This window comes from Cibotium barometz, chromosome 50 (assembly GCF_041138505.1).
Source record: "Cibotium barometz isolate CiBa-2024 chromosome 50, ASM4113850v1, whole genome shotgun sequence".
NCBI classification, from domain to species: Eukaryota; Viridiplantae; Streptophyta; class Polypodiopsida; order Cyatheales; family Cibotiaceae; genus Cibotium; species Cibotium barometz.
Genome location: NC_141095.1, coordinates 12,479,635 through 12,504,479, shown reverse-complemented (window position 1 = coordinate 12,504,479; position 24,845 = coordinate 12,479,635). Strand labels below are relative to the sequence as shown.

General features: G+C 46.4%; 1 protein-coding gene across 3 annotated transcripts; it reads left to right on the top strand.

Annotated features, from left to right (window-relative positions):
- The first annotated feature begins 2,330 nt into the window (after positions 1-2,330).
- On the top strand, positions 2,331-22,105 carry LOC147609809 (uncharacterized). Of its 3 annotated transcripts, none has more exons than XM_086786817.1 (9): positions 2,331-2,761; positions 13,930-14,043; positions 14,212-14,280; positions 14,447-14,466; positions 14,596-14,648; positions 14,776-14,806; positions 14,901-14,982; positions 21,478-21,617; positions 21,756-22,105. In XM_086786817.1, exons 1-9 carry the CDS (start codon positions 2,356-2,358, stop codon positions 21,759-21,761), a joined length of 921 nt encoding a protein of 306 aa, XP_086642943.1. In that variant the 5' UTR covers positions 2,331-2,355; the 3' UTR covers positions 21,762-22,105. The 3 variants fall into 3 exon arrangements, with proteins under 3 accessions (XP_086642943.1, XP_086642942.1, XP_086642941.1); XM_086786816.1 differs by having other exon boundaries at positions 21,753-22,105; XM_086786815.1 differs by having other exon boundaries at positions 21,741-22,105.
- The last annotated feature ends 2,740 nt before the right edge of the window (positions 22,106-24,845 follow it).

Sequence of the window (24,845 nt, the reverse complement as noted above, 5' to 3'; positions counted from 1 at the left end):
TAGACAGAAGTTTGAGATGAAGGATCTGGGGGAGCTCAGATATTTCTTGAGCATTAGGTCACCACATGGTATTGGACTACTGCAGAGACAGTATGGCTTGGACATGTTGTCCAAGTATGGTATGACAGGCTGTAAGCCTATCTCAGTGCCATTGGATCAAAATGGTAAGTTGAGTGCAGATTCAGGAGAGATTTTGGAGGATCCTACTTTGTATAGGTGCATAGTAGGAAGCTTGATCTACATGACGATCACCAGAAGAATTTGAGCTATGCTGTTGGGTTGGTGAGTCAGTTTATGCAGGTTCCTCGGAAGCCGCATTTGGATGCATTGAGACGCATACTGAGGTATGTGAGGTCTACTTTGCATTGTGGACTATTTTATGAAACTGGGATATAGATATGTGTACATGGGTACACAGATGCTGATTGGGCTGGTAGTATCTCAGATAGAAGATCTACTAGTGGCTTCATGTTTTCTTTGGGGAGTGCTGCTGTGACTTGGAGCAGCAAGAAGCAGCCTATGGTTGCTCTATCCAGTACAGAGGCTGAGTACAGAGGTGTTGCTATGGCAGCATGTGAGGTAGCTTGGTTGAGAAAGCTACTTGCAGATTTGGGTCTATCAGTGGATAGACAAGTTGTCATTTTCTGTGACATCAGTAGTATACAGTTGGTTAGGAACCCAATTTTTCATGCTCGCACGAAGCATATAGAGGTCCACCACCATTTTGTCAGAGAGAAGGTTTTGGCAGGAGACGTTGACCTTGTTTATGTTAGCACACAGGATCAGGTTGCTGACATCTTCACCAAAGAATTGGGTAAAGAGAAGCTCCGCAGATTCAGGGCTTCGCTTGGTGTACATGAGATGGAGTTGAGCTCGAGGGGGAGTGTTGAGATATCGAGCTCATCTAATGAGGTGATGGATACTGATGACCCGCCTGGGGGATAGGCCCCACACTTACACCACTGGCATGGTTGGTGAGATCATGGGTGATATGCGGCCAGTGGGATGACAGGTTGTGTGACAGCCATTCTAAAGACTGGCATAGTTATAGCGCCAGCTCATTTAGTTGGGTTCACACTATAGAGAACCCTAGTATGTATTTGGTTGAGTACCTTTTCATATTGTGTGTACTCTTATCCTTGTATATGGTGTGTTGAGTGTTGTGTGAAGAAGAAGAAGATTTTCAGTCTCTCACCTTGTGTGTTCTCTTTTAGGGTTTTGTGAGTGTGTGTGTGCTTGCAAGAGCTCAAGCTCTCTTCTTCCCTACATCTTTTCAGAAAAGCTTTTATCTTGAAAGCTTTCCCCTTAGCCTCAAATTACTTGAGGCTAGGGGAAAGCTTTTAAGCTTTACAAAATATCAAAAAGTAAATATTACCAAAGTCTATGCTTCGAGTCTAAGCTTATGAAAATAAATAAAATAATGTATAGAAGCTTACATATATATATAAAGCTTGCTCAAAATTGTGAATGCCTTCCAAAATAATTATTAATGTGCGTCCGCCTTAATCTTCAAGTCCTCCTTACCTTTATATATTCAACAAATAATTTGGTAAATTCAAGTCATTTTTACCTTTATATATCCAACAAATAATTTGGTAAATTTAACACATATTTCTTAGGCAACCAAACCATCATGACATACATGTTCATCAGGCATAAATATTCAAGGAATCACCCTAGCATACAAACTAACTGTAGTAAAAGTTGGAGGCCCCATGCATACGTCAATGTACACCAAGTATATTAATATTTATAATGGTATCACCGACTAAATTAACATAATTTGGCATCATGTAAAAATAATCTAGGTGTCTCCAAATTATATGAGATCGTGGCATAATATTTTAAGAGGGATTACAACACATTCTCATAACATTCTCTCCTGCTTGAGTTTGTAATTATCCTCAATATTACAGATTTATTGAAAAGAATGGAGGATCGCATGGAAGGCACGAAAATATTTCTCAGGCACCCATGTGGTATCTTGACAGGGATACATGGAAGGATCACATGGAAGGCACGAAAATATTTCTAAGGCACCTAGAACTGTCATATGTAGTATGTCCCATGACGAAATATACTAAGATGTTCCCTTTATATTAGTATTTAATAAAAAAAACACTAGTAAATGACCTGCAGCTCCGATTGTTTTTTGAAAGTTCGTTCTTTCCTCCTCTTTGCAAACCTATGCCAAAGCTCTTTCTTGCTCTCTTGAACTTGGCACGTGTAATTCTTCCTCTCTAGAACGTTCTAGAGGGGAATGGTGAAAAAAAGGAAGCATAGATATAGATTATATTTCAATGAAAAATTTGATGTCTCTATTTATTAAGTCTACATTTTTATTATTCAAGCACGATGATGCAAACGCTTTCCCGTTGTTTCTCGTTGTTGCGAGCAGCAGAGTCTGCATCCACGCCGCTAACCCCACTCCTTCATCGCCACCACCACCATCTGCTGCGGAAAACCCTAATCTCTCTCCACACATCATCATCATTTTCTGCATTTACTCCTCGTTTCAGCAGAACGAAGGCTCCATGCTGTTTCCAGAAGCAGATGAACCAGCCTCTGTCGCTGCAGGAGGCGAAAGCCAGAGAAGATGGTGATGACTCCAACTACTTTGATCCCCCATTCTGGAACACAACCTATGCCAACGACCCCGAGCCTTTGGAATGGTACCAGAGCTACGCACAGCTTTCCCCCCTTGTCAGAAAATACATCCCCACATCCTCCCGCGTGCTCATGGCCGGTTGTGGTAACTCAGGTAAGCACCCTGTGCAGGCTTAGAGTTCATGGTCCTTTGTAGGGAGCATTACAGCCCTGGTTTTTTTTTTTTTTTGGGGAAAAATAAATTCGTGTAAAAGAAATTGAACGTTTACATCACATCAGCTCATCATGTTTAAATCGAAAGTTCATGAATTTGTTGTTGGCCTTGCCTTTAATTTTTGCTTCGGATAGCATTCTAGTCTTTTAAAATACCATAGCTGTCAAAACTTGGCATTGGCAAGATCCCAACCTTGTTCTCATGACTGGGGATAAGCCGTTGCCAACCTCGTTGAGACGTTTGCATCCTACTTGCTAGCCACAGCAACTTTGGAGGCATTGGTTGGCAAGTTGGGAAAGACTGTATTACTAAGCTTGCAATTGTGAAAATAATGTCCTACCTAGTTGTCAATGGAGAGATCATGAGTGTCGTCCGAAGTGCAGCTGTGTCATTGCCATTGTGGTGCACCTTCAAATAAGTTGTAATCTTGCACATATTACTAAAACTTGTCTATAGAATACAATTAACCTTATGACATGGCGTCGAAACCCGTTTTCATTTCATTTTTTGCCATTTTCAAAACGCTTTGGGAGTTGCTATTTCCATTTTGTTGGAATGTAGACACTTATCCACATTCCTCTATGGTTGGGTGGTGACTAGAGCTCGGAGCCCTCCTTAGCTATGGCGGCATACGCAACGACGTAACAATGACCTTTGAGACCACAATATAACGAGTAAGCTCTTTATGAGAGGGATTGTTGGCAGATTTGTGGTCACCTTTGTTGCTCGTAGAAACCTTGGACTGCCATTTGCTTTTGCCCTTAGCTTGAAGAAGGGTCTCAGAAGTACCCTGGCAGGTCTTCTTTCCCTTGGCCCTATCCTCAAGCATGCCAACAATGGTATGTAGATTAGGAGTAGAAGGAAGAAGTGATATAGTATCACAAAAAGCAGAGAAAGTCTCGAGCAATTTGGCAAGGAGCTGATTGACGTCGGTAGCTTTTCTCCCCAAAGAGATCAATTGCTTCTGCTTCTGAATGGTTAGGAACTCTGTTAACAAATCCATGATGTTAGTGGTATAAGCAATCTTCAGGCTGGAGAGCTGATTCTCCAAGGCTACCTTCTGTGGAGAGTTCTCATAGTGATACCTCCTCTAGATGGTATCCCACAATTTTTATGCAGTTTCCTCATCATTGTCATCAAATTGACGAGCAAGAGAGGGTTTTATGTTGAAAAAGATAAAGGCATGAGCCCTTGCATATTTGTCAGCCTAGGCATCAATCTCAGCCTGAGGAGAAGTAGCATCGGGAGAGACATTAGTACGAGAGGGGTCCAAGGTAGGGACAAACTACAAATTAGGAGAGTAGAGTGTAATATGCAGCAGAAGTCTTTGTATTGGAGGATCCTGTCACACGAATGCTCACACCGTCTTCTGTATCCTGAGTTTCACGAGTTTAGCAATCCACTTTAATACTTCAAACTTTAAAGAGATGAGAGAGAGATATATGAGAACTGTGCACCAGATTGGGTCCCGAATTACCCATTGAAGGGCCCCCTATCCCGATAACGAGATAGTATTTGCTTTATTACTTTAGAGAGAATGATTGTGGACTGTAGATAAGCCAAACGCAAGATCTTGGAGGATCGGAATTCTGGTTGAGCTGCTGTACACGGCTGTAGAAACACCTCAATGAACTAATCTTGAGCCTATGCACTCTTCCCAAGGGCATGAGGAAGGGCTGCACACCTGAGGCTGAGAAAGGACTGCGGTGGACTGTTCTAAGCTATGTAACTATGCTGTAAATGCTTATGAATGATATGTTACCTTCACCTGATGACTGTTGCATGTATGGATGATGCGTAGAAGGCGGGGTATTGCTGTAGAACTGATGCTGGACTGAAAACGGAGGTTGGTTTGGACTGAATTGCAAACGCAAGGTAGGACTGCTGTAGAACTGTAAACGCAGGGCTGGACTGAAGTGAACACCTGCTCTGCTGGCTATGGTATATGCACAAAACGCAGAGATGCCTGCTGAACTGGGACCTGAAAAGGCGCTGAATGTAGGCGTCTATGTCCTGAATGCTACGCCTAGCTCTGCAAGGACTGTAGTGTGCTTGGACTATTGTGTTGGACTGTTGATGCTGTTGGACTGCAACGTTAAACTGTAGATGCTGATTGGAAGCAAAACGCAAGACCTCCTGGCTTGAGAAGCAAACGCAGAAGCTCCAATAGGGTTGGATTAGTCTAGGGCTGAAGGCGGGGATGCTCCTGAGGCTGAGGATGAAGGTGCTTAGCTTTTGTAGACTGAATGGTAGAACTAAGCCCTATGCAAGCCTATTTATACTAACTAGGGACTGGTCAAGTTGGTTGGTCATTTATTTAATAAAGTTTATATTTATAAATGACATTAAATGCTAAATAAATACCATAAAATATGGAAAAAATACCAGATAAATCCTAGTAAATTCCCTAAGGCTTTTGGGATATTCTAAATGATGCACAAGCATATGAATGCATATTATGCAAGATGCAGAGTGCTTTCTGATGCAAACCCTAAGGCGTCTACTGACTCTACATGCATGAATGATTCTCTCCAAGTGGGTTAAGGGACTTGACTGACTGACGGTCCGCTAAGGCTGAGGAATGACCTACGTGGCTCGTGCCTGACTTATCCTGGACTGAGGATATACAATGGGGTCACGGCATACAACAAATATCATCCTACTGGGTTCTAATAATGTACAATTGTTGCACTGCTGATGATGAGCCAGTTTGTCACCATGCACTGAGTGCAGAGTGCATGTGACATTCCCTCGTGCTTAGCTTGGCGGCAGGTTCATGGCTTCTAAGTAGTCCGCCAACAATTGGGGGTACTCTTGGAAGAACTCCTTGTCTAGCCATATGGCTTCGTGGGTATCTCGATCTTGGAATTTCGTATAGAACTGACGTATTCGTCGACCGGAACCATACTTCCATCAATGAAGAAGGATCTGCTCGGGCTCAATAACTTCTTCTTCGTCTACCACGTGTGGCTGCTGTTCATGTGAAACATCAAACACTTCTGGACCAACATATGGTTTTAGCCAAGAAACATGGAAAACATCATGCATTGTCCATCTGGTAGGCAACTTTAACTTCATGGAGACATCACTTAACTTCTTAACTATTGGAAAAGGGTCAAAACTACGAAATGAAAGCTTGGGACAATGTTTGCCCACTTGTTTCAATCTTTGTTTCATGATGCAATGAGAGACCCAATCCCCTTCCTTGAAGTGGATATCTCGTCTAAACTTACATGCCTGTCTGTGAACTGAATAATGGCCAGGCTCAAAATTGAGGGCCAAACTGGGTTGAGTACCAAACTCTGCGGAATCGACATACTGATCATCTAAGTCTTTTCAAGAGATGTTGAGAATGGTAGACTCTAACTGGTTTGGATGGTGGTCTTTCTACTAAGAACATCTGCTCTATTGGGTTGTGCTGACTAGGGATGTACTTGATCATTCCTCCAACCTGGTGGAAGAGCTGACCCTGTCAAATGTGCTGTGCACTCCACTGGGCACTTGGCATCGTCAGGAGCCACTTAAGTGCTTGGTGGTCTGGGGTGACCGTGAAAATGTGTCCATAAGGAACAGCTCTCAAATGTTTGAGAACTGACTTCTGTTCTAGCTTGCCCTTGAAAGTCTTGGAAAGACAAGAGGGAAACTTGCTAGGAGGTTCTGCTAATGTGGGATACTGGGTAGGAGATTATCCTTAAAAATGTCTGAATGAGAAAGGAGATCTGCCAACTGAGGGACTGAAGATGATGAGACAGCGGTTATCGATGAGATAGAAGCTGTCTGAGCATAAATCAATGCTCCTTCTACTCCCTTGCACATATCGCGTCGGGCCTAGAGATGAGAAATCATAGGAACGCCAAGAATGCTCCTATCCCCCCGAATCATGACAGGCTTAGGAAAACCTTTAGAGATAATAAAGGTGTCCTGTCCCCAATTGGGAATAGGTTCATACTGACGAAACCACTGGATTTCTAAGATCATGTCACATCCCAAAAGAGGAGAGACAATGAAATCTCGCTGGAATGAGGCCTTTTGAACTTGAAAAGAAAACTGTTGTGCCTGTTGAGATATGTGGGTACGGAGACCAGGTGTAAACCCATCTACCTCCAAATGATAGGACACTAAGGTACAGCTCATGTTGGTAGCCAACTGGGGAGAGATGGCATCCTCAGAACTGCCCGTGTCAAAATGGATTATGAACTGTCGGCTGAACTGCATTGGTGGTAGCAGGCACGTTTGGAGGAGCGGGGGATATTGCGGCAACTGTGGCAGAAGGCTCTTTGGAGGCTTGCTCCGCTTGTCTTTTTGGACAATCCTTCTTACCATGCCCAATGGTATGATAGAAAAAACATCGGTTTTTTGATCGATATTGTCTTTGCTCCTCTGGAGGAAGATAGCCTCCAGTGATGCCTACTTGAGCCTTTTCCTCAGGGGTCTTCTTAGGCTTGGATTCCTTACCCTTTGAACTAGAGCTAGGACTGTTGTCTGTCTTAGTGTCTTTAGAAGACGAATTACCCTTTGGGGTTTGGTACTGGAATGTGATGATTGCTTGGGCTTGCCTCCGTTCATCTTCATTTCTTCATTTTGAGCGAGAGTCAGAGCCCGGTCATATATACTTGGTTCAAAGTTACGAACTGTGAACCGAATGTTAGAGTCCAATCTACGAATGAATTGCTCCATCTTAGCTTGCGTAGATAGCCCTAACTGCTATGCTAAAGTAATAACCTTTTCGGAAAACTGAAGCACTGGGGATCCGTTCTATCCGAGTCCATAGAACTCATCTTTCAGACCGGTCATGTACTGGGGCGGGAGAAATTTGGTCTTCAGGTCATGGACAAAGATGTCCCAGTCAAAGGCTGTGACACCTGTGGCCTGGTCTGTATGAATACTAGACCAATGCTGTCACCAAGTGACTGCCTCTCCAGTGAGATGGGGAGCCGCTAAGTGGACTTTATCTTGTGGATCTGTGATCCTAGCTGATGGAAAATGAGCATTAAACTGATGAATGATCACACTTACCATCATACTTACTGAAGTTTGGTTGACTGCGTATGACGGTGGTTGATGTTGCTGCGGACTGCTGGCTGGTGACACCTATGACTGGGGAGACTGAGGAGAGCTGATACCTCAAGTGTATGGCGGCATGGCCTCCTTTTCCCGTTGGTGCTCGAGTAACATACGTTCTCGATCAAGCTCATGTTGGTGTTCCCGAGAGGCGAGTTCAGCCTGATGCCGATCTTCGTCTATCCTGCGTAGTCCCGTCTTTCTGCTTTTTCTTCTTTCCTTCGGACCTTATCCTCTCTCCTTTGTTGTTCCATCTGAAAGAAGAGGGAGATGTAGTCGGGTGCTGGAGCCGGAGAAGGATGTGCTGCTGCTGCCTCCAAGAGTTGGAGACGCTCCATGAGCAGCTGGTTCTGCTCCTCTGCCTCTTTAACCTCCTGGCGTGCCTGGCTCAGTTGGGACACCAACCACTCACATGCCGGCGGCTGCTCCTGGAGGCGCTGTAACGAGGCAAGGCTACGTCTCAGCCGATGCTCCCTCTCGCGAATCTCTCCCAGCCGTGTCAAGGCTGCAGCGTGCAGAAAAGAGCTAAGCTCGATGAGTCCTTGGGCACACTGGCCTGCTGCATCCTGGTCAGAGCACTGACTATCATGCCAGATCCTCTCAATGTCCTCAGTGAGACTGGGATCTGTAAGTACCCTCTCTGGGATCCTCAACTGCAAGCTGGGCTCCCGTGTCCTCTCCTCCCATGTCAGGATAACTGGCGCATGATCTGAAAATGAGGTGCCAGCGAGAATACCGACGGAGCCCCCTCGCTCCCCTAACCAGTCGCCCACATAGTCGCCCACATAAAAGCGATCAATCCGTGATAAATTAGTCCCTCCCTGTTGACGATCCGATCGAGAGAAACTAAGACTGTCCTGAGAACGGGAGAAAGTCCCATGCTGCCATGCATCAGTGATCCTCAGTGTCATGCAAAACCGATCCCAAGCTGCAAGCTCCGTGCCGTGCACTGTAACATGACTGCCTCCCACCCAAAAGGCCGGGTCCTCAAGCATATTGAAGTCTCCCCCGACACACCAATGTGCGGCCTCTGGCAATGCATCCGTAACCTGGGTCCAGAACTCTGCTCTGGCACTAGCATGATTAGGCTCATAGACGTTGAGCACGCCCAATAGCTCATCATGCACCCTCAGAATGACATACTGTGCTCTACCAGGCACAATGATCCCTCGATCCACAATGGCCTGCCGCCATACCTCTGCAATGACCATGCAAACTCCTCCCTGTCCACCCAAAGGACCAAACCCTGCAGACCAAAAGGTATCCCATCTACCAGGCATCACCGAACCATATCTCCGGATCCTGCTCTCACCCAAGTGGTGCTCCTGCATCATCAAAATATCAATGCTGCCACCAACCAGGCATCTCTGAAGCTCCTGTCTCAAGCAACCTCGATAGCGTATAAAATGTGCTCCGCCCAGGCCCTGTACATTCCATGAGATGATCCTCATGGATGACCTGCTGAGGTAGATGCTGTCTCAGCCGTGCGGCGGGCCTTCGCAAGCGGCTTGGATGGAGAGTAGTCCCCATCCGAGCGGCTGCGAATCTGCCCACCCGGTGTACTGCAAGAATCCCGGATCAGGCGCCAGTGGCTGTGGCCCATGGCGACTGCCTCCCGCTCTGACAAAGCAACCTCGTGTATACATACATATCCAGGGTTGCGTGCTAAGTCTGCCACTATACGCACGACCAAGTGACGAATCCCTGAGGCATCCACACTCCCGGGATCCAAGAAAAAATGAGCCAACTCCCAGAGCCGGCCTATCACATCTGTCACCTCTAGGTCGCTCACATGATGTGAAAACTCAACTGCCTGAGTCTTCAAAGTGCTAATAGCGAGCTCTAGAGTCCACTCCCGGTCGCAAGGGCCACAGAGAGGGAACGAGAAGGCCACTGCTGAATCAAGTGCCTCCTCCCCGCGGGCCGGAGGTATCACTACATGAACGCGGATGGGTGCTGGCTCATGGGGGCCCTCTGCTCCAAAAAGCCGAGTGAAAGCGTAACCGAAAGCCTCCGATCACTGTCTAACACCGAGGCGACTCAGCCGACTGCGGATAGATGATATCCGTGAAGCTCGGATCGGCATGGTAGGTCTCCTCTGTGGTGCTCGAGTGAGATCGGTGCTCAGCGCCCTCCGGACTGCGGGCGAACGCCAGGGGACTGCCAGGGTCTCCCGGGAAGGCGAGGCGGGTGGGGGGGGAGGAGGGGGGGGCGAGGGGGGCGGAGAGGGAGCCGCTGCCGAGACCGGAGCGGGGGCGGGCGGAGGCGAAGGTGGAAGCGAGGCAATGGGAGGGGATGAGGGTGGGGGTGGGGGGGGGGTGAAGGAGGGAGTGCTGGCATCTCCTGGTCCTCAGTCACTGCAGGGGGCTCCTCCTGGAGAGGAGCAAAGCTGTTCCTCACGGGAACCCAGTGAGGCTGAGCCTGTTGCTGCTGCTGCAGCGGTCTCTGTGCGTGCTGCTGTGACTGTCTCCCTCGGCGGCGCCCCTGTCCAGGCTGCCACTCCGAGGTCTCTGTGGCCTGAGCAGGTGTCCCGGAGGCAGCCTGCCGTGTCGCATCTGTGGGCGGGCCATCAGGGGCCTGCTGCTGTGGTGAGGGTCGAGGTCTCCTGCCTTGGCCAGATGGCCGACCTGCCTGCATATGAAGCACTGGTTTGGGAGCCCCGAGAACTCCACTCTCTGATCAATCCTTCCCCCCCCTATCCTAGGTAGCTGAATGACCTTAGGAAGAGAGGAGATGTCAGACACCAAAACTCTGACGGAGGGTAGCCCAGCTGCTCTGGCCACCACTGAAGCTGCAGTGGGACCAGTCTCGAGTACCGAGCCCACCAATGCTCCTAGCCGAGAGAGAAGCGGAAGATACTCCCGGCGGAGTCTAGGGAAGCAAACTGTAACATGAAAAAGGCGCTCTCCCTGCTCAGCTGCTGCTGGATCAAAGCCATGCTGCCAAGGTCTGAAGAAAGCCCGAGCACTCCTGATGTCAAGGGGACTCATGGCAAGGACCTTGGCCACACTCTGGGCGGTCTCAAACTCGATCTGATAATGTCCCCGGCCTAGAAGCTGTACGTCCAGGATCTTGCCCACATCTGCAAGCAGGCGGGCCTGGAGAAGATCCCAGATCTCCCCTGTGCTGGGGCGAGTGCCGACTATACGGCAGATGGTGGAATGGGCCTGAAGGCGTTCCACCTCTGCGGTGAGGCTCGCTCGCTTCCTCTTCCGGCGAAAGAGAGAGCCTGATGGGGGTGTCCTCGGGGGCGGGCGAGGGGGTTGCTGATGAGTCCCTTTGAGGCGAGGCGGGAGGAGTCTCCATCAGAGTCTGAAGCTCAGGCGTAGGCGAGGCGAAAGCGGAAAACCCGCAAGAAACGGGCTGCACACAGGAAGGCGGAAGACTGGAGGAAAAAAGAAACAAAACACCCAGGGGGCCGGAGGTCAGCACGAAAAGGAGAGGGGGGGGGGTAAAAACGGTGAAGGAAAAGCAGGGGGGGCGGCAGCTGCACGACTGAGGGGCGGGGAGGAGAATGCTGGCGGAAGGGGGCGATGTAGAGGCGAAATGGGCGAAGAAGGGGATGGGGCGAGAAGGCGAAGAGGCGAGGAGGGAGGGGGCAAGGAGGGAGCGCAGCAACGAGGGAGGGGGGGCGCAGCAGAAAGCAAGCGAAGGGTGGCGGGCAGAGCACCGAGGGAAGGTGGCGAAGGAACAAAAGCAGGCGGGGGGGGGAAGAGCACAATGGCGGGGGGAGCTGGTGTGCAGGTCGCGCAGGCAGGAGGCGGGGCGCAGCTTCAGCGAGCAAGTTCATAACAAGCTTCTGCATGTTACATCTGCGGAAGCACAACAAGATCTTTGATACCATTTGAGAATATGTGAATATGAAGCGGAAGCATATAGAGATCACACGAGAGAGTAGACAGCCAAGAGAGATCCAACACTTAGCCAGAAACTGGAAGTATTGAATGAATTATGAAGGCAAAATGGCCATGCTTATATACATCTCATGTAGAGCAGTCGGCTAGTAGCACTGGAGGACAAATATCCACGATTGATAAAAATGCCTAAAAATAGCCTAAGAAATATGGGAAAAAATCCTACAAATATCAGTTAGATATTTGGATAAAAAGGGGCATAAAATGGAGTAAAAGAGAGCTGGAGATGACATGTCCAATAGCATGGACTACCAGAGTCCATTATATCTGATAGGGATTCAAAGTTTACCAGGTCATTTTGGCAGCATGTCTTTAACAAGCTAGTAACTCTTTGTATGAGTAGTGGGGAGCATCGCTTCTCCCAATCCGTTTGCCTCTCTGAAACATAGGCCCTAAGCATATCTTCCAATATTTGATTAACCCTCTTGGTTTGACCATCTCTTGTCACTCCTTGAATTTGTCTACAACAATTGAACTCATCATAAGCTCATAGGTTTCTCTTCTTTTGAGATGAATTATGGGTTTGCACCAGGCACAGTTGGGATTCCCACCCAATGCTCAAGTGCCGCTAAATTTTTAGAGAGAATGCAACATATGCTGGAACTGGCTCAAGGAAAAATCGAGAGAGCAGCAGATAGAGCCAAACATTATGCAGATAAGAAGAGATCTTTTAGATCTTTTAAGGAGGGAGATGAGGTATTCTTACTTGTCCCACCTAAATCTACTTCCTTGAGAATAGGAAAGTGTCCAAAGCTCTCACTGAGATACTATGGACCATGGAAAATCTTAAAAAACATCAGTGACGTAGCTTACGGATTGTGTCCACAGTTTTTCATGATGGTAAGCTAAACGGGCTATCGTGTCCACAGTTTTTCATGATGGTAAGCTAAAGCAATATTTACATGACACTGACAATTTAATTGATGGTATTGTTTCTTTGTAGGAGCAGGAGACTATAGACCATGGACCATATCGTATACTAGATCGCAGGGAGAAAAGGCTTAGAAGTTGCATTCTCCAAGAGTATTTGATTGCATGGAAGGGCCTGCCATTGATAGATGCCACGTGGGAGCTAGCTAGTTCCTTACGTTAGCATTTCCCTACCTTTATCATCGAGGACGATGATTTCTAGAAAGGGGGAGAGAATGTGATACTCGGTAAAATCTCACGCAATCACAAGGTTAAGTGTACCAAGGTGAAAGGTGGTGAATATGATCCGGCAAGTAAACGGACGTAAGCGCCTGTGAGTGGCTGGCCAGCAGGTGAGGTCAGAAGTCAAAGAGGGGTGTGGAGTTACGGCAAGTGGCTAGGGACTCGCGTTCGTGCTTGGGGGATCCCAAGGAGGACCAGTATCAGGTGAATCAAGTCACTGCCTGAATTGGGGCTTGGGCTTGGACCAAAAAAAGGTGGTCCTCATGGTGGTAAAGGTCGGGTGGAAGAAAGAAAACTTGCCAAGGAATGTTTCATTTTCGGGGTCTTCACTTCGCAAGATTATGGGACCGGCACCGCCTTGGAAAAGGGTTGTAACAGGGGAGGGGGGGGTTGTCCTAGCTTTTGCTTTGTATTCACATAGATTCTTGCTCAATGTTTGTTTTGATGTATTTCACTTCTTAGTCATTTAAGAAAATAAATTGAATTCTAGTGGGGCTGGTTCTATTGCCATTGCCATCCCCACTGTTGAGGTTTCAGCTGTTCTGTGGACCCCCATGGACCAGGGCTTGGAGCTCATTAGTAGCATCATAGCGTGGCATACCTAGCGAGCGCTTTGTATCAAGGCCATAGATGGCATGTCACCCCCTGCAAAGATCATGTGCATCATCTAGATAGACATCATTCACATTCTTTGGGGTCAATGGGAGCACCCGCAGGTTGGGGCGGTGATATTATTTGGCATACAGCCTCCAGTGTGGCTCTTGCCCCCCCTCCCACAGATGTAGTTTCCTTCAAAGAGGCTAGCCTTAGACTCCCTCTGTGTTTTTTTAAAATATTGTTTTCATGCAAATCTACTGCTTATTTGAACCTTTTGAATGTCTTCCACCATGTGAAAACTGAACAGATTTTGGTGTGGTTGCCTTTGTTTTCAGAAAGGAATTGACACATCTAATTGCGATTGGTTCTGTGGATTTGTTGCAGTACTCTCAGAAGATATGGTGAAAGATGGATACAGTGAGATAGTTAATATCGATATATCACCAGTTGTCATTGAGGCAATGCAGAAGAAGTATTACAACGTGCCTCAACTGAAATGTATCCACCGATTGTTAAGGTATGGAATTTGTTTGAATTGGGCGGTGCACATTTCCCATCCAATTATCAAGAAGGATAGTCTCACAATTCAGAAAAGGTATAAGGTGCTTTTGGACCTACTAAACTGTCAAACCACAAGCAGCATGTGCCCTTGATTAACTCTGGTAGATATGACCATGGATGTCCTGGATTTGTCTTCCTTTGATGATTGCACTTTTGACTCTGTCATCGACAAAGGTAGGTCACTTCAGCACATTGTGGCTAAGGGTGAGTCAGGCTACTCTTACAGGTGTTCACTTTTTCCATGCTGTGTTGGGTCAGCTTTCTCACCTTACTTCAATTTGCAGCATATTTTCTAGTTTAATGTCTCATGCAATGGGATTTGGTACATGTTTGTCTCCAGGTACTCTGGACGCAATAATGGTACACCTGCAATCTGGCATACTACATCCACTAGATGCTTAGGAGTAGTGTGAGGAGTCAGATTCTAATTTTCCAGCAGTTATATTGATGTTGTAGTAAGGAAGGGTCTTACTCATTTATTCTGGGCAGTGTGTAGCGGGTGGGCCATATAATGTAGCGATGATGCTAGCGGAGATTAGCAGGTTCCATTCTTTTCAATGATATTTCCTGTATTGCCTGCTAAAACAAGCCAGCCCCTTCTGCACAAACTTATTCTCAGCGTATCTTTTCACTTATTCGTGGTTGCTTCTTCCCTATGGTGTGTTTCAGGATATTGAAGGCTGGTGGTGTTTATATGCTGGTATGACCTGCTTTTTTCCGTGCACTGTTGTCATGGAGTCGTCTGATGTTTTCTGTTTTCTGGGGACTGGGTATGCTGGGCGTTTGATTTGCAGATAACCTTTGCAAATCCTCAATTGAGCCTGCCACTTCTAAACATGGATGCTTTTGGTTGGAGCATTAGTCTCTACACTATACGTAAGCTCTTAACTTGTGAAGAACCTGAGACAGTTTCTATGTCATTATAGCAAGGCACTCTAATTAAGCTGCATTACACCTGAAAAAGAGAATCACTAAACTGAAAATTACATTATGCAAAGCTGATCAAAGTTCGCATAGGAGAGGTATGTAGGAAGGGGTTGGTCCCTGCATGGCTAACTCCTCTCAGATGAGCATTACAATTGTTTTTTTCTTTAGGTGGGTTGGGAGAGAGGGACCAGGGTGTTATAGGGGCTTTCCTCAAAAGGGGTCGTTTGTTGGATGCAAAGAAAGGTTTTTTAAAATGTTTTTCAGCTGTGCAAGAGTTGCCATGTATGCGCTCCTATCGTGGTCATTGTGTGTCAATGAGATTCACATAACCACTTGTAGAGTTATGATCACAATCTCGATGGCCTCTCAACCTCAAGAAAGCTAGATGTGTTAATGCAGTAAGGCTTCTAGTTATATCTCAACAGGAGTGTCATGTCCCATGGTTTCTGAATGGACAAGTTGTTCCCCCTCCCTCTCCCCCCCAAAAGCCCCACCTTCCTTTCTCCTAATGCGCGTGCACACACAACCATGGAAAAACAAGAAGAAAAAGTGGTTGGTGGCTACATGCAAGGGTGTAGGCTTGCCATATGGCCAGGTCAGTGAGAGAGGAGGCTGATTTTATCTCCAAGAAGCGAAGCTAGAATTCTTTGAAGTTTCTGCTGTAGAGATTTTAAGCAGTTTTTTGCTGGTTTTGTTACATCTAACAAGGTGTCGACACTCCGTCTCCGTTTAGTGGGCATGTGATGATGATAGCAAATTTCATATTTCTTCTTTTGGCAGAAGGCCTTACATTCCTCATCGTACTTGGGATTTCTTTGTGAATCTGACTGTGTATGGAAAATGTGTGGTGGGCTGTGGTATGGATTGCATAACTAATAAGGGAAGATTTTTCTTCAAATGTGGAAAGGGTAGTAGTGATTAGGGCCAGTAGGGCATTAAGGTTGATGTTATGAGCTGTGTTATGCTCAAAAATAAATGGTGGTGATGGTTGGTGAAAATCTTGGGAGGTGTGTCCCCAGTGGATAAGGCTTTGAACTTTCTATGGGAGGTCTTGGGTTCAAATCCTCTTGGGGACACCTCATACTAAGGGTGTGTTCGCATGCAGGTGGGCATGTAGGTTGCCATCCGCACACCTTAGGCCGTCATTGTTTGATCGTCCTGGTTGCTTCCACCCTCCTCTTTGGTGATCCTATGGAGACATCAGTGTGCAATGCTTGCCCTTCAAGCTGTGTAGGGTGTTCACTCCAATCGGCCGAGCGACTAACTTGTGGTGTTCGTCCCGCAGCTTGTCCACTGCCTACAAAGTGGCCAATATTTGGAAGGGTGGTACCCCCTTGTGGTACTCGGGTGTGTGTGGGGGTGGGTAGTATGGTGTGTGTGTAGTTGGGTGAAATTCTCGTGTGTGACTAGGAACGGAATAAGACCTCATGAAAAACAAAATAAAAAAATCTTGGGAGGTGTGGATGGAGAGCTGCTAGAAGCTCCCTTGAGGTTGAAAGCAGGATGGATATACTTACCTCCATGGACAAGAGAAGCCTGGTATCTCAAGCAAAGTTGGTGACCCATTGATGTAGCCAACAACACAGACTCATTGGGTTCCCACCATACCGAAGGCCTGTAAGTTTTTAGCGTCCTGACTCCTGTTTCATAGCAGACTGATGGGGCCTATCCTCAGTGTGGTGGAACCTTTCTTGCAGCCCTTAAAGAGTTAGACACAATTGTCTGTGAGGCAAAAGGACAGAAGGACCAGATATACGAGAGATCAGAGTAAAACCACACAGCATGAAATATGTGAGTGAATATATACAAAAGGTGAGTAAGAGCCCTCATATGAGAGGTGACTCTGAGCAGAAAGAAGACCAGTGTTGAAGCAGAAAAGACATCAGAGCTGAAGCACGGTCAATGACGAAGGCTCGTGTCGATGTGAGGCAAAGCACTCCGAGGTGATTCTGGCAGCGGAAAAAGGTAACGTCGATGATGATGGTGGTGGTGAAGTCTTTGATGACACGGGTGCTATGTACCTGAAGCAAAGAGGGCTGCCGTCCCGAGTGGTGCAAGCTTTGGTGACACGGCTGCTGCGTACATGAAGCAGAGAGGGCTGCCGTCCCGATGTAGCAGAGGGGTCTGCTGTCCCAAGGGCTGTGCCAAAACGCACAAGATATGCTGAAGGTAAGCACGGATGTGAGCCTTGATGTATGCGCTGATGTAAGGCTGAGATAAACGCTGATATAAGCCCTGACGTAAGCTTGATGTCATGTGCAAGTTTGCCCATGGACATGTCCTGAAACTAGTCCAGAAGGGGCAGCCAAAAAAAGATGATTAGAACTAGGATTTGGAGCATGAAGTGCAGATTTGGCTAGTGTGGACTTGGAGAAGGACAAGGTTGGACAAGGTTGATTTGTTGGCTGAACAAAGGGACTGCCGGTTGCAGGAGGGGCACAGGTTGTGAAGTGTTATTGCATTAAATGTCCAGTCGGCTGGCCGACCAGCAGTCGGCCAGCCCTCTGTTGGTCCAAGAGGCCTATATAAAGGCATGTTTGCTCATTATGTATTCATTCACTCCCTTATGGAGTGGGTCTGTTATGTAGGACTGTTTTGGGTGTTTTCCCCTTTTCAAGAAGGCAAGCCCATGGCTGCAGATTTAGAGGTACCTTTTTGTACCATATGAATATACTGAATTTTCCAGCTATCTCACTCTTCTCTCCCTTGTGCTTGCGTTTTTGGATCAGCATGTTCTAAGTGGTGTTTAGGGCTGAAAGAAGACTCTCAGAGCTTCCGCGTGTTACATTGGTATCAGAGCATCAGGCTTAGCAAGGCTGAACCCTGATTCAGTCCCATATGAAGGTGCACAAGTCCAAGGTACAGGAAAGTGCACAGATACGAAGCCCAGGGCAAGGAACACAAGATCGGGAAGAGTTCCCAGGAGGTTTGTTGGTGGTGTTCCACAGCCTAGAGGGGATGGCAGTCCTGTGAGCCAGAAAGGTTTCTGGGCAACGGTCCCAAGGGAGGATGATCCTCCAAGGGGTGGAGTGAGAGTGCCAAACTCATTTCTCAGGAATGAAGACCAAGACGGTGTTCAGAGATAGGGCAAGAACGGATTTGGGGACTGGATGGAACAGATGCATAGATCTTATTCAGAGTCAGAGTGGTTTTGGAGACCGGGCCGGGTTTTCAGTGAAAAGGGTTGCCAAAGATGGATGGACAGAACGGGATGATGACAGTCATCCAAGAACAGGTTGGAATCTCGTCATCAAGCTTAGCAGAGAGGGATGTCATGTGCAAGTTTGCCCATGTTTATGTCCTGAAACTAGTCCAGAAGGGGCAGCGAGAAAAAGATGATTAGAACTAGGATTTGGAGCATGAAGTGCAGATTTGGCTAGTGTGGACTTGGAGAAGGACAAGGTTGATCTGTCGGCTGAACAAAGGGACTGTCGGTTGTAGGAGGGGCATAGGTCGTGAAGTGTTATTGCATTAAATGTCCAGTCGGCTGGCCGACCAGCAGTCGGCCAGCACTCTGTTGGTCCAAGAGAGGCCTATATAAAGGCATGTTTGCTCATTGATGTATTCATTCACTCTCTTATGGAGTGGGTCCGTTATGTAGGACTGTTTTGGGTGTTTACCCCTTTCAAGAAGGCAGCTTATGGCTGCAGATTTAGAGGTACCTTTTTGTACCATATGAATATACTGAATTTTTCAGCTATCTCACTCTCCTCTCCCTTCTGCTTGCATTTTTGCATCAGCATGTTCTAAGTGGTGTTTAGGGCTGAAAGCAACAGTCCCAAGGGAGGATGATCCTCCAAGGGGTGGAGTGAGCACTGAGAGTGCCAGACTCATTTCTCAGGAATGAAGACCAAGACGGTGTTCAGAGATAGGGCAAGAACGGATTTGGGGACTGGATGGAACAGATGCATAGATCTTATTCAGAGTCAGAGTGGTTTTGGAGACCGGGCCGGGTTTTCAGTGAAAAGGGTTGCCAGAGATGGGTGGATGACAGAGGGACTCAGGGAATAGAATGGGATGATGACAGTCATCCAAGAACAGGTTGGAATCCCGTTATCAAGCTTAGCAGAGGGGGGTGTCATGTGCAAGTTTGCCCATGGACATGTCCTGAAACTAGTCCAGAAGGGGCAGCGAGAAAAAGATGATTAGAACTAGGATTTGGAGCATGAAGTGCAGATTTGGCTAGTGTGGACTTGGAGAAGGACAAGGTTGATCTGTCGGCTGAACAAAGGGACTGTCGGTTGCAGGAGGGGCACAGGTCGTGAAGTGTTATTGCATTAAATGTCCAGTCGGCTGGCCGACCAGCAGTCGGCCAGCACTCTGTTGGTCCAAGAGGCCTATATAAAGGCATGTTTGCTCATTATGTATTCATTCACTCCCTTATGGAGTGGGTTTGTTATGTAGGACTGTTTTGGGTGTTTCCCCCTTTTCAAGAAGGCAGCCCATGGCTGCGTTTTTGCATCAGCATGTTCTAAGTGGTGTCTAGGGCTGAAAGAAGACTCTCAGAGCTTCCGCGTGTTAAACTTGATGTAAGCGCAGATGTGGGCTGATGTATAGCGCTGATGTATGCTGCAGCAGAACGCAGATGACTGCTGAACCAAAACAGAGATGTAAGCTGATGTATGCTTTGATGTAGGCGCTGACATTTGCAGAAGTAAAACGCAGATGTGGAGTAGAAGAAAGCCTGATGTAAGCGCCAAGAACAGCCTGATGTAAGGCTGATGTGAGCCCTGCAGAAGGCGGCCTGGACCAGCAGAGGAAAACGCTGAAGTGAGCCCCTGCTGAAGTTGAAGTCGGCCAGATGGTACTTGATATGGCGATGAAGTGGTACATGAATGATGAGGTATGGGCAATGCTATATATAGTGAAGGGGGGATGCTTGTTGGTCACCTTAAAGGTGTAGGCCAGCAGCCAAGACAAAAAAACCCAAAAAGTATAAAATATAAAATATCCAGAAAGTCCCTTTTTAGGGCTGGAAAAAGTGTTGTTTCTTCACACCCCCTCTCAGGCCAAAAAGGGGACCATGAGAGAAGATGAAGTATGCTAGGGTCCCACACAAACACAATGGTAGAAGGAATGTATCCCCCTTTGGAATCAAAATCTAATAAAGTCAGAGAGGGCGATCGTGATGGCAAAGGTGGTGTGGATGAGGTGATGTGCATGGGTTTATCGTCTCCCAAAGTATGATCTTGAACAAGATTCTCAACTGAGTAAGAAATCCCATTCCCTATGTGGTCCAGATCAAAGTTTGGAGAAGCATCTTCTAGTGAGAAGAATCGGTCCACTGAGAGTGCGGGTAGACGATTGCTCTCGAGGTCTTCAATCCCTTTGCTCACGATAGCTCTGATACCATATGAGACAAAAGGACGAAAGGACCAGATATACGAGAGATCAAAGTAAAACCACACAGTATGAAATATGTGAGTGAATATATATAAAAGGTGAGTGCAGATATGTACAAAAGCCCTCATATGAGAGGTGACTCTGATCAGAAAGAAGAGGAGTGCTGAAGCAGAGAAGACGTCGGAGCTGAAGCACGGTCGATGACGAAGGCTCGCGTCGATGTGAGGCAAAGCACTCTGAGGTGATAGTGGCAACGGAAAAAGGTAACGTCGATGATGATGATGGTGGTGCAGTCTCTGATGACACGGGTGCTACGTACCTGAAGTAGAGAGGGCTACCGTGCCGAGTGGTGCAAGCTCTGGTGACAGGGGTGTTGCGTACCTGAAGCAGAGAGGGCTGCTGTCCCGAAGTAGCAGAGAGGGCTGCTGTCCCAAGGGCTGTGCCAAAACGCACAAGATATGCTGAAGGTAAGCACGGATGTGAGCCCTGATGTATGCGCTGATGTAAGGCTGAGATAAACGCTGATATAAGCCCTGACGTAAGCCTGATGTAAGCGCAGATATGGGCTGATGTATAGCGCTGATGCATGCTGCAGCAAAACGCAGATGACTGCTGAAGCAAAGCGTTGATGTCTGCTGAACCAAAACACAGATGTAAGCTGATGTATGAACGCTGATGTATGCTCTGATGTAGGCGCTGACATTTGCAGAAGTAAAACGCAGATGTGGAGCAGAAGAAAGCCTGATATAAGCGCCAAGAATAGCCTGATGTAAGGCTGATGTGAGCCCTGCAGAAGGTGGCCTGGACCAGCAGAGGAAAACGCTGAAGTGAGCCCCTGTTGAAGTTGAAGTCAGCCAGATGGTACCTGATACGGCGATGAAGTGGTACATGAATGATGAGGTATGGGCAATGCTATATATAGTGAAGGGGGGGTGCTGGTCGGTCACCATAAAGGTGTAGGCTAGCAGCCAAGACAAAAAAACCCCAAAAATATAAAATATCCAGAAAGTCCCTTTTTAGGGCTGGAAAAAGTGCTGTGTCTGATCCTTTTCTATTGAAATCTAACTTTTCTATTAAAATCTAACTTTTCTAATCAAACAGCTGAACCTGGCTCAAAGAAGGCTTTAGAGGGCTCTTCGAAAGCATACACAGAAGCACTTTCACTTAATTCAGATGGTACCTATGCAAACAGTTATGTCTTGGAGGATGCAGACTCTCTCTTCATATATATGTGCACCAAGGTAAGACCCTGCATCCCTTTAACCCTTTTATAACACTGAGTGTAAGTTCTTGAATGGTATGTTGGAAGGATTAAAGCTTTTATGCCTGGAACCAACTTTGATCTTAAGTTCATGCATGATGAGGTTGGTTTGCAGCAGCCCTGATCGCAGCTGTGGTCAATTGTGGAAGCTTTTTGCTAGCACCTTTCATCAGGTTTGTATTCAACCTAATTGGCTTGTTATTGGAGTTATGAGCAAGACATCCGTAAGGATTTGTCGAAGCAGCTGTGCAGTCGTTCCAATTGATGGTTACAGGAGAGGTCAGCTATCTCCTGTAAAAAGTAGGTGCTTAAAATATCACATCATGTATCTTCTATGCCAAATTTTAACATTAAGGGCCTTGGTTATCTCATCCTTCCTTACTTTGTACCAAGTTATGCTAATTCAAGTGCTACAAAATTGTATGTTTCAGTCATGCACATGAATTGCCATTAGTTTATTTTTTTAAATCCACCCTTTTCATTGACATGTTTTCTTCCTGACTTTTATCTTTCTTGAGGAAGAAACCAATGGTTGTAAATGTTCTTTGTGTGCCTCCTAGCACTGCTAGATAGAGACAGATCCATGAGATTCTCCAGCGACATGACATGCCCGCACCATAGCCACATCATCAGGAGGCTTATACAATCATGTTCAGTTTTCAGTTTTCAGGTTCTTTTTTAGTTTTTCCATGGCACTATATACCCATGGCATCGTTGTACTATTCATGGTCTCATAGGCCCTTCGGGTCTTTCATAGATGTTAATCTCTCTCTCTCTCTCTCTCTCTCTCTCTCTCTCTCTCTCTTAACACCTCTTTCAAAGTAGTACAATTCTAACCCTAGACAAATCCTCCTTTGGTTTTATCTAAAGACCAAGGCCGATTTACAGAGAGTACCGATAGAGTAGCGTATATGTCAGTTATGTCAGCTAGAGCCAGAGACGGAGGATCACTACTTCTGTCGATGCCCATGAGATTAGAGGGAGGTTCCATTGCCTTTTTAGAGAGGGTCAGCCCCCTTGCCTGAGTGATGGACTACAGTGACCAGAGATGCCTAGGACTTTTTCTACTAGAGAAACGCTGGCATTGAGAGACTCTCATACGTGGAGTAGCACACATAGGAACTGTGAAAAGAACTTACTGATTTCTTTGGGAGCACCACTTCACAGGGTCAGGACACAGTCGCATCCACATCTAGAGGGGTCACTCTTGAGCGTGCCCCTCTCAGCTATGTCGGGAAAGATAATCTAGACCTCGGGGTATCCGTAACAGATCTAAATATCATGGGAGGATTAGAGAGATCATTGCAAATCACTAGCAGATATCCTCCAGGCAGTTCACCCTAGAGGAGCTTGTCTTCATGCTTCAACGACCTATGAGGGATTTCATCCATTGAGGGTGGTCCGTCTATACCCTCACACATTCATGAGCCTCACGCGCCCGGAGATGTCTGTGTGTGGACACTTTTGTCCCCTCTTAGTAGCTTCCCATGTTTCCATTTTCCCATGCTACTCTTGATCTCTAGATCTATAGATCTTTAAATCATTTCTCACTTTTTTCTGTTACACACCACTGATATTTGTACTTTGACCATATTATTGTAACTTTTGGTCTCATAGGTCATTTTGGCCTTTCCAAGACGTTGGTATAAATTTCATTTCATTTCATTTCATTTTCATTTCTCTCTCTCTCTCTCTCTCTCTCCATGGATATCTTCCATCCATCTTAGCTTATGTGTTGCACTTGTAAATCCTAACCCTAATTAGTATGGTATCGTAGCTAGGGTTAGTCGCTTAGGGTTTCAACTCAGTTTAGCCTACTCTTTGCCTCAGCTACAACTGTCGGAACTACAGAACAACTTGGCGCCATTATCTTCGACACCATCAAAGCAGCCACATGTGGCTACTATTGCCACCTTCGTCCTCACTCGTTGCAGAGCAGCTTGCTATCGCTCCTTAGAGCTGCCGTCTCCATCGTTGCCCCGCGTAGCTATTGCTCGCCTTTGACGCCTCTGTCGCGCAGCCATCAACCGTCTGGCAATGTTCTTTACTACCACACCATTTGTCACTATTGCTCTTCTTTCTCAATTGACGTCATTAGCTTGCACATCGTAAAAAAATTGAGCAAAAAACATCAAATTAAAACTCAATTAATGGTAAAAATTTGGGGGTTTTGTAAAAATTAAGCAAAATCAACATAATCGACATTTCAATATTGGGGGTTCCTTTCAAAATTGAATATGTCGCATCAAATTGATACCATGCTAGCTGCATTGGCATGAAACGTTGTCGAAAATGACGATGCTTCATCAACAAACGCTCGGGAAGTTAAACTTCCAAATTTATCTCCGTTTTTTGTTTTATGTGTCTGCTTTTCTTTGTTGGGGAAGTTCCCAAAAAACTGAATTAAATAATCTCTAAGTGTGTTTTCTATTTTGTAATGCCTTAATATTATAAAAGGTTTCGTCATTCCATGCCATACCTTGCTTAAAGTGGGCTTGGTGGATTGATGTTAGCACAATCATGTGTGGTCAAGCTTTTATATCAAGCTCGACACAAGAGTTCGAGTGATGGCACGCTGTATTCTTTTGAATCACGTGTTGCAGTTTAGAGCGCAAATCACAATGGCTATTGAAAGTCCTCTTAAGCATCTTCATCTTTGCTCTGAAGGAGGGTTTATTGGGATTCAAGGTCGCATGTGTGTCTTGTCGTGTATGTGTGAACAGCTGCTCAAAGGGTTATTGTCCTAATAGTGTGTGAACACACACTTATAAGTGGATAAGACGAGTGTGCCATGTGACATTCACTTATTAAAGTGTGATACTTGTATGGGTCAAAAGATAAGGCTATAAGTCTACAAAAGCATGTACTTGGTATCTATCACTCTTATCAACCTAATCGCATTAGTGAGTCGTGCAATACTCCCTCTTTGAACTCTCTCTCTCTCTCTCTCTCTCTCTCTCTCTCTCTTTGCACACACTCATACTATGGATATCTTCCATCCACTTGAGATTATGTTTTGCACCTGTAAACTCTAACCCTAAAACTTAACGAGTCATGCAGTTCTTTTGTCCTTTATGGTCTCCATGCTACACATCATTGAGAAGAATTAACACGATGTGGAAAGGGATGTTGTGCCGTTCTATGTTTCCATGTTTTCATGCCTTTTCTAAGTGTTATAATTGTCGGGTCCTAACATCTAATTGCGTTT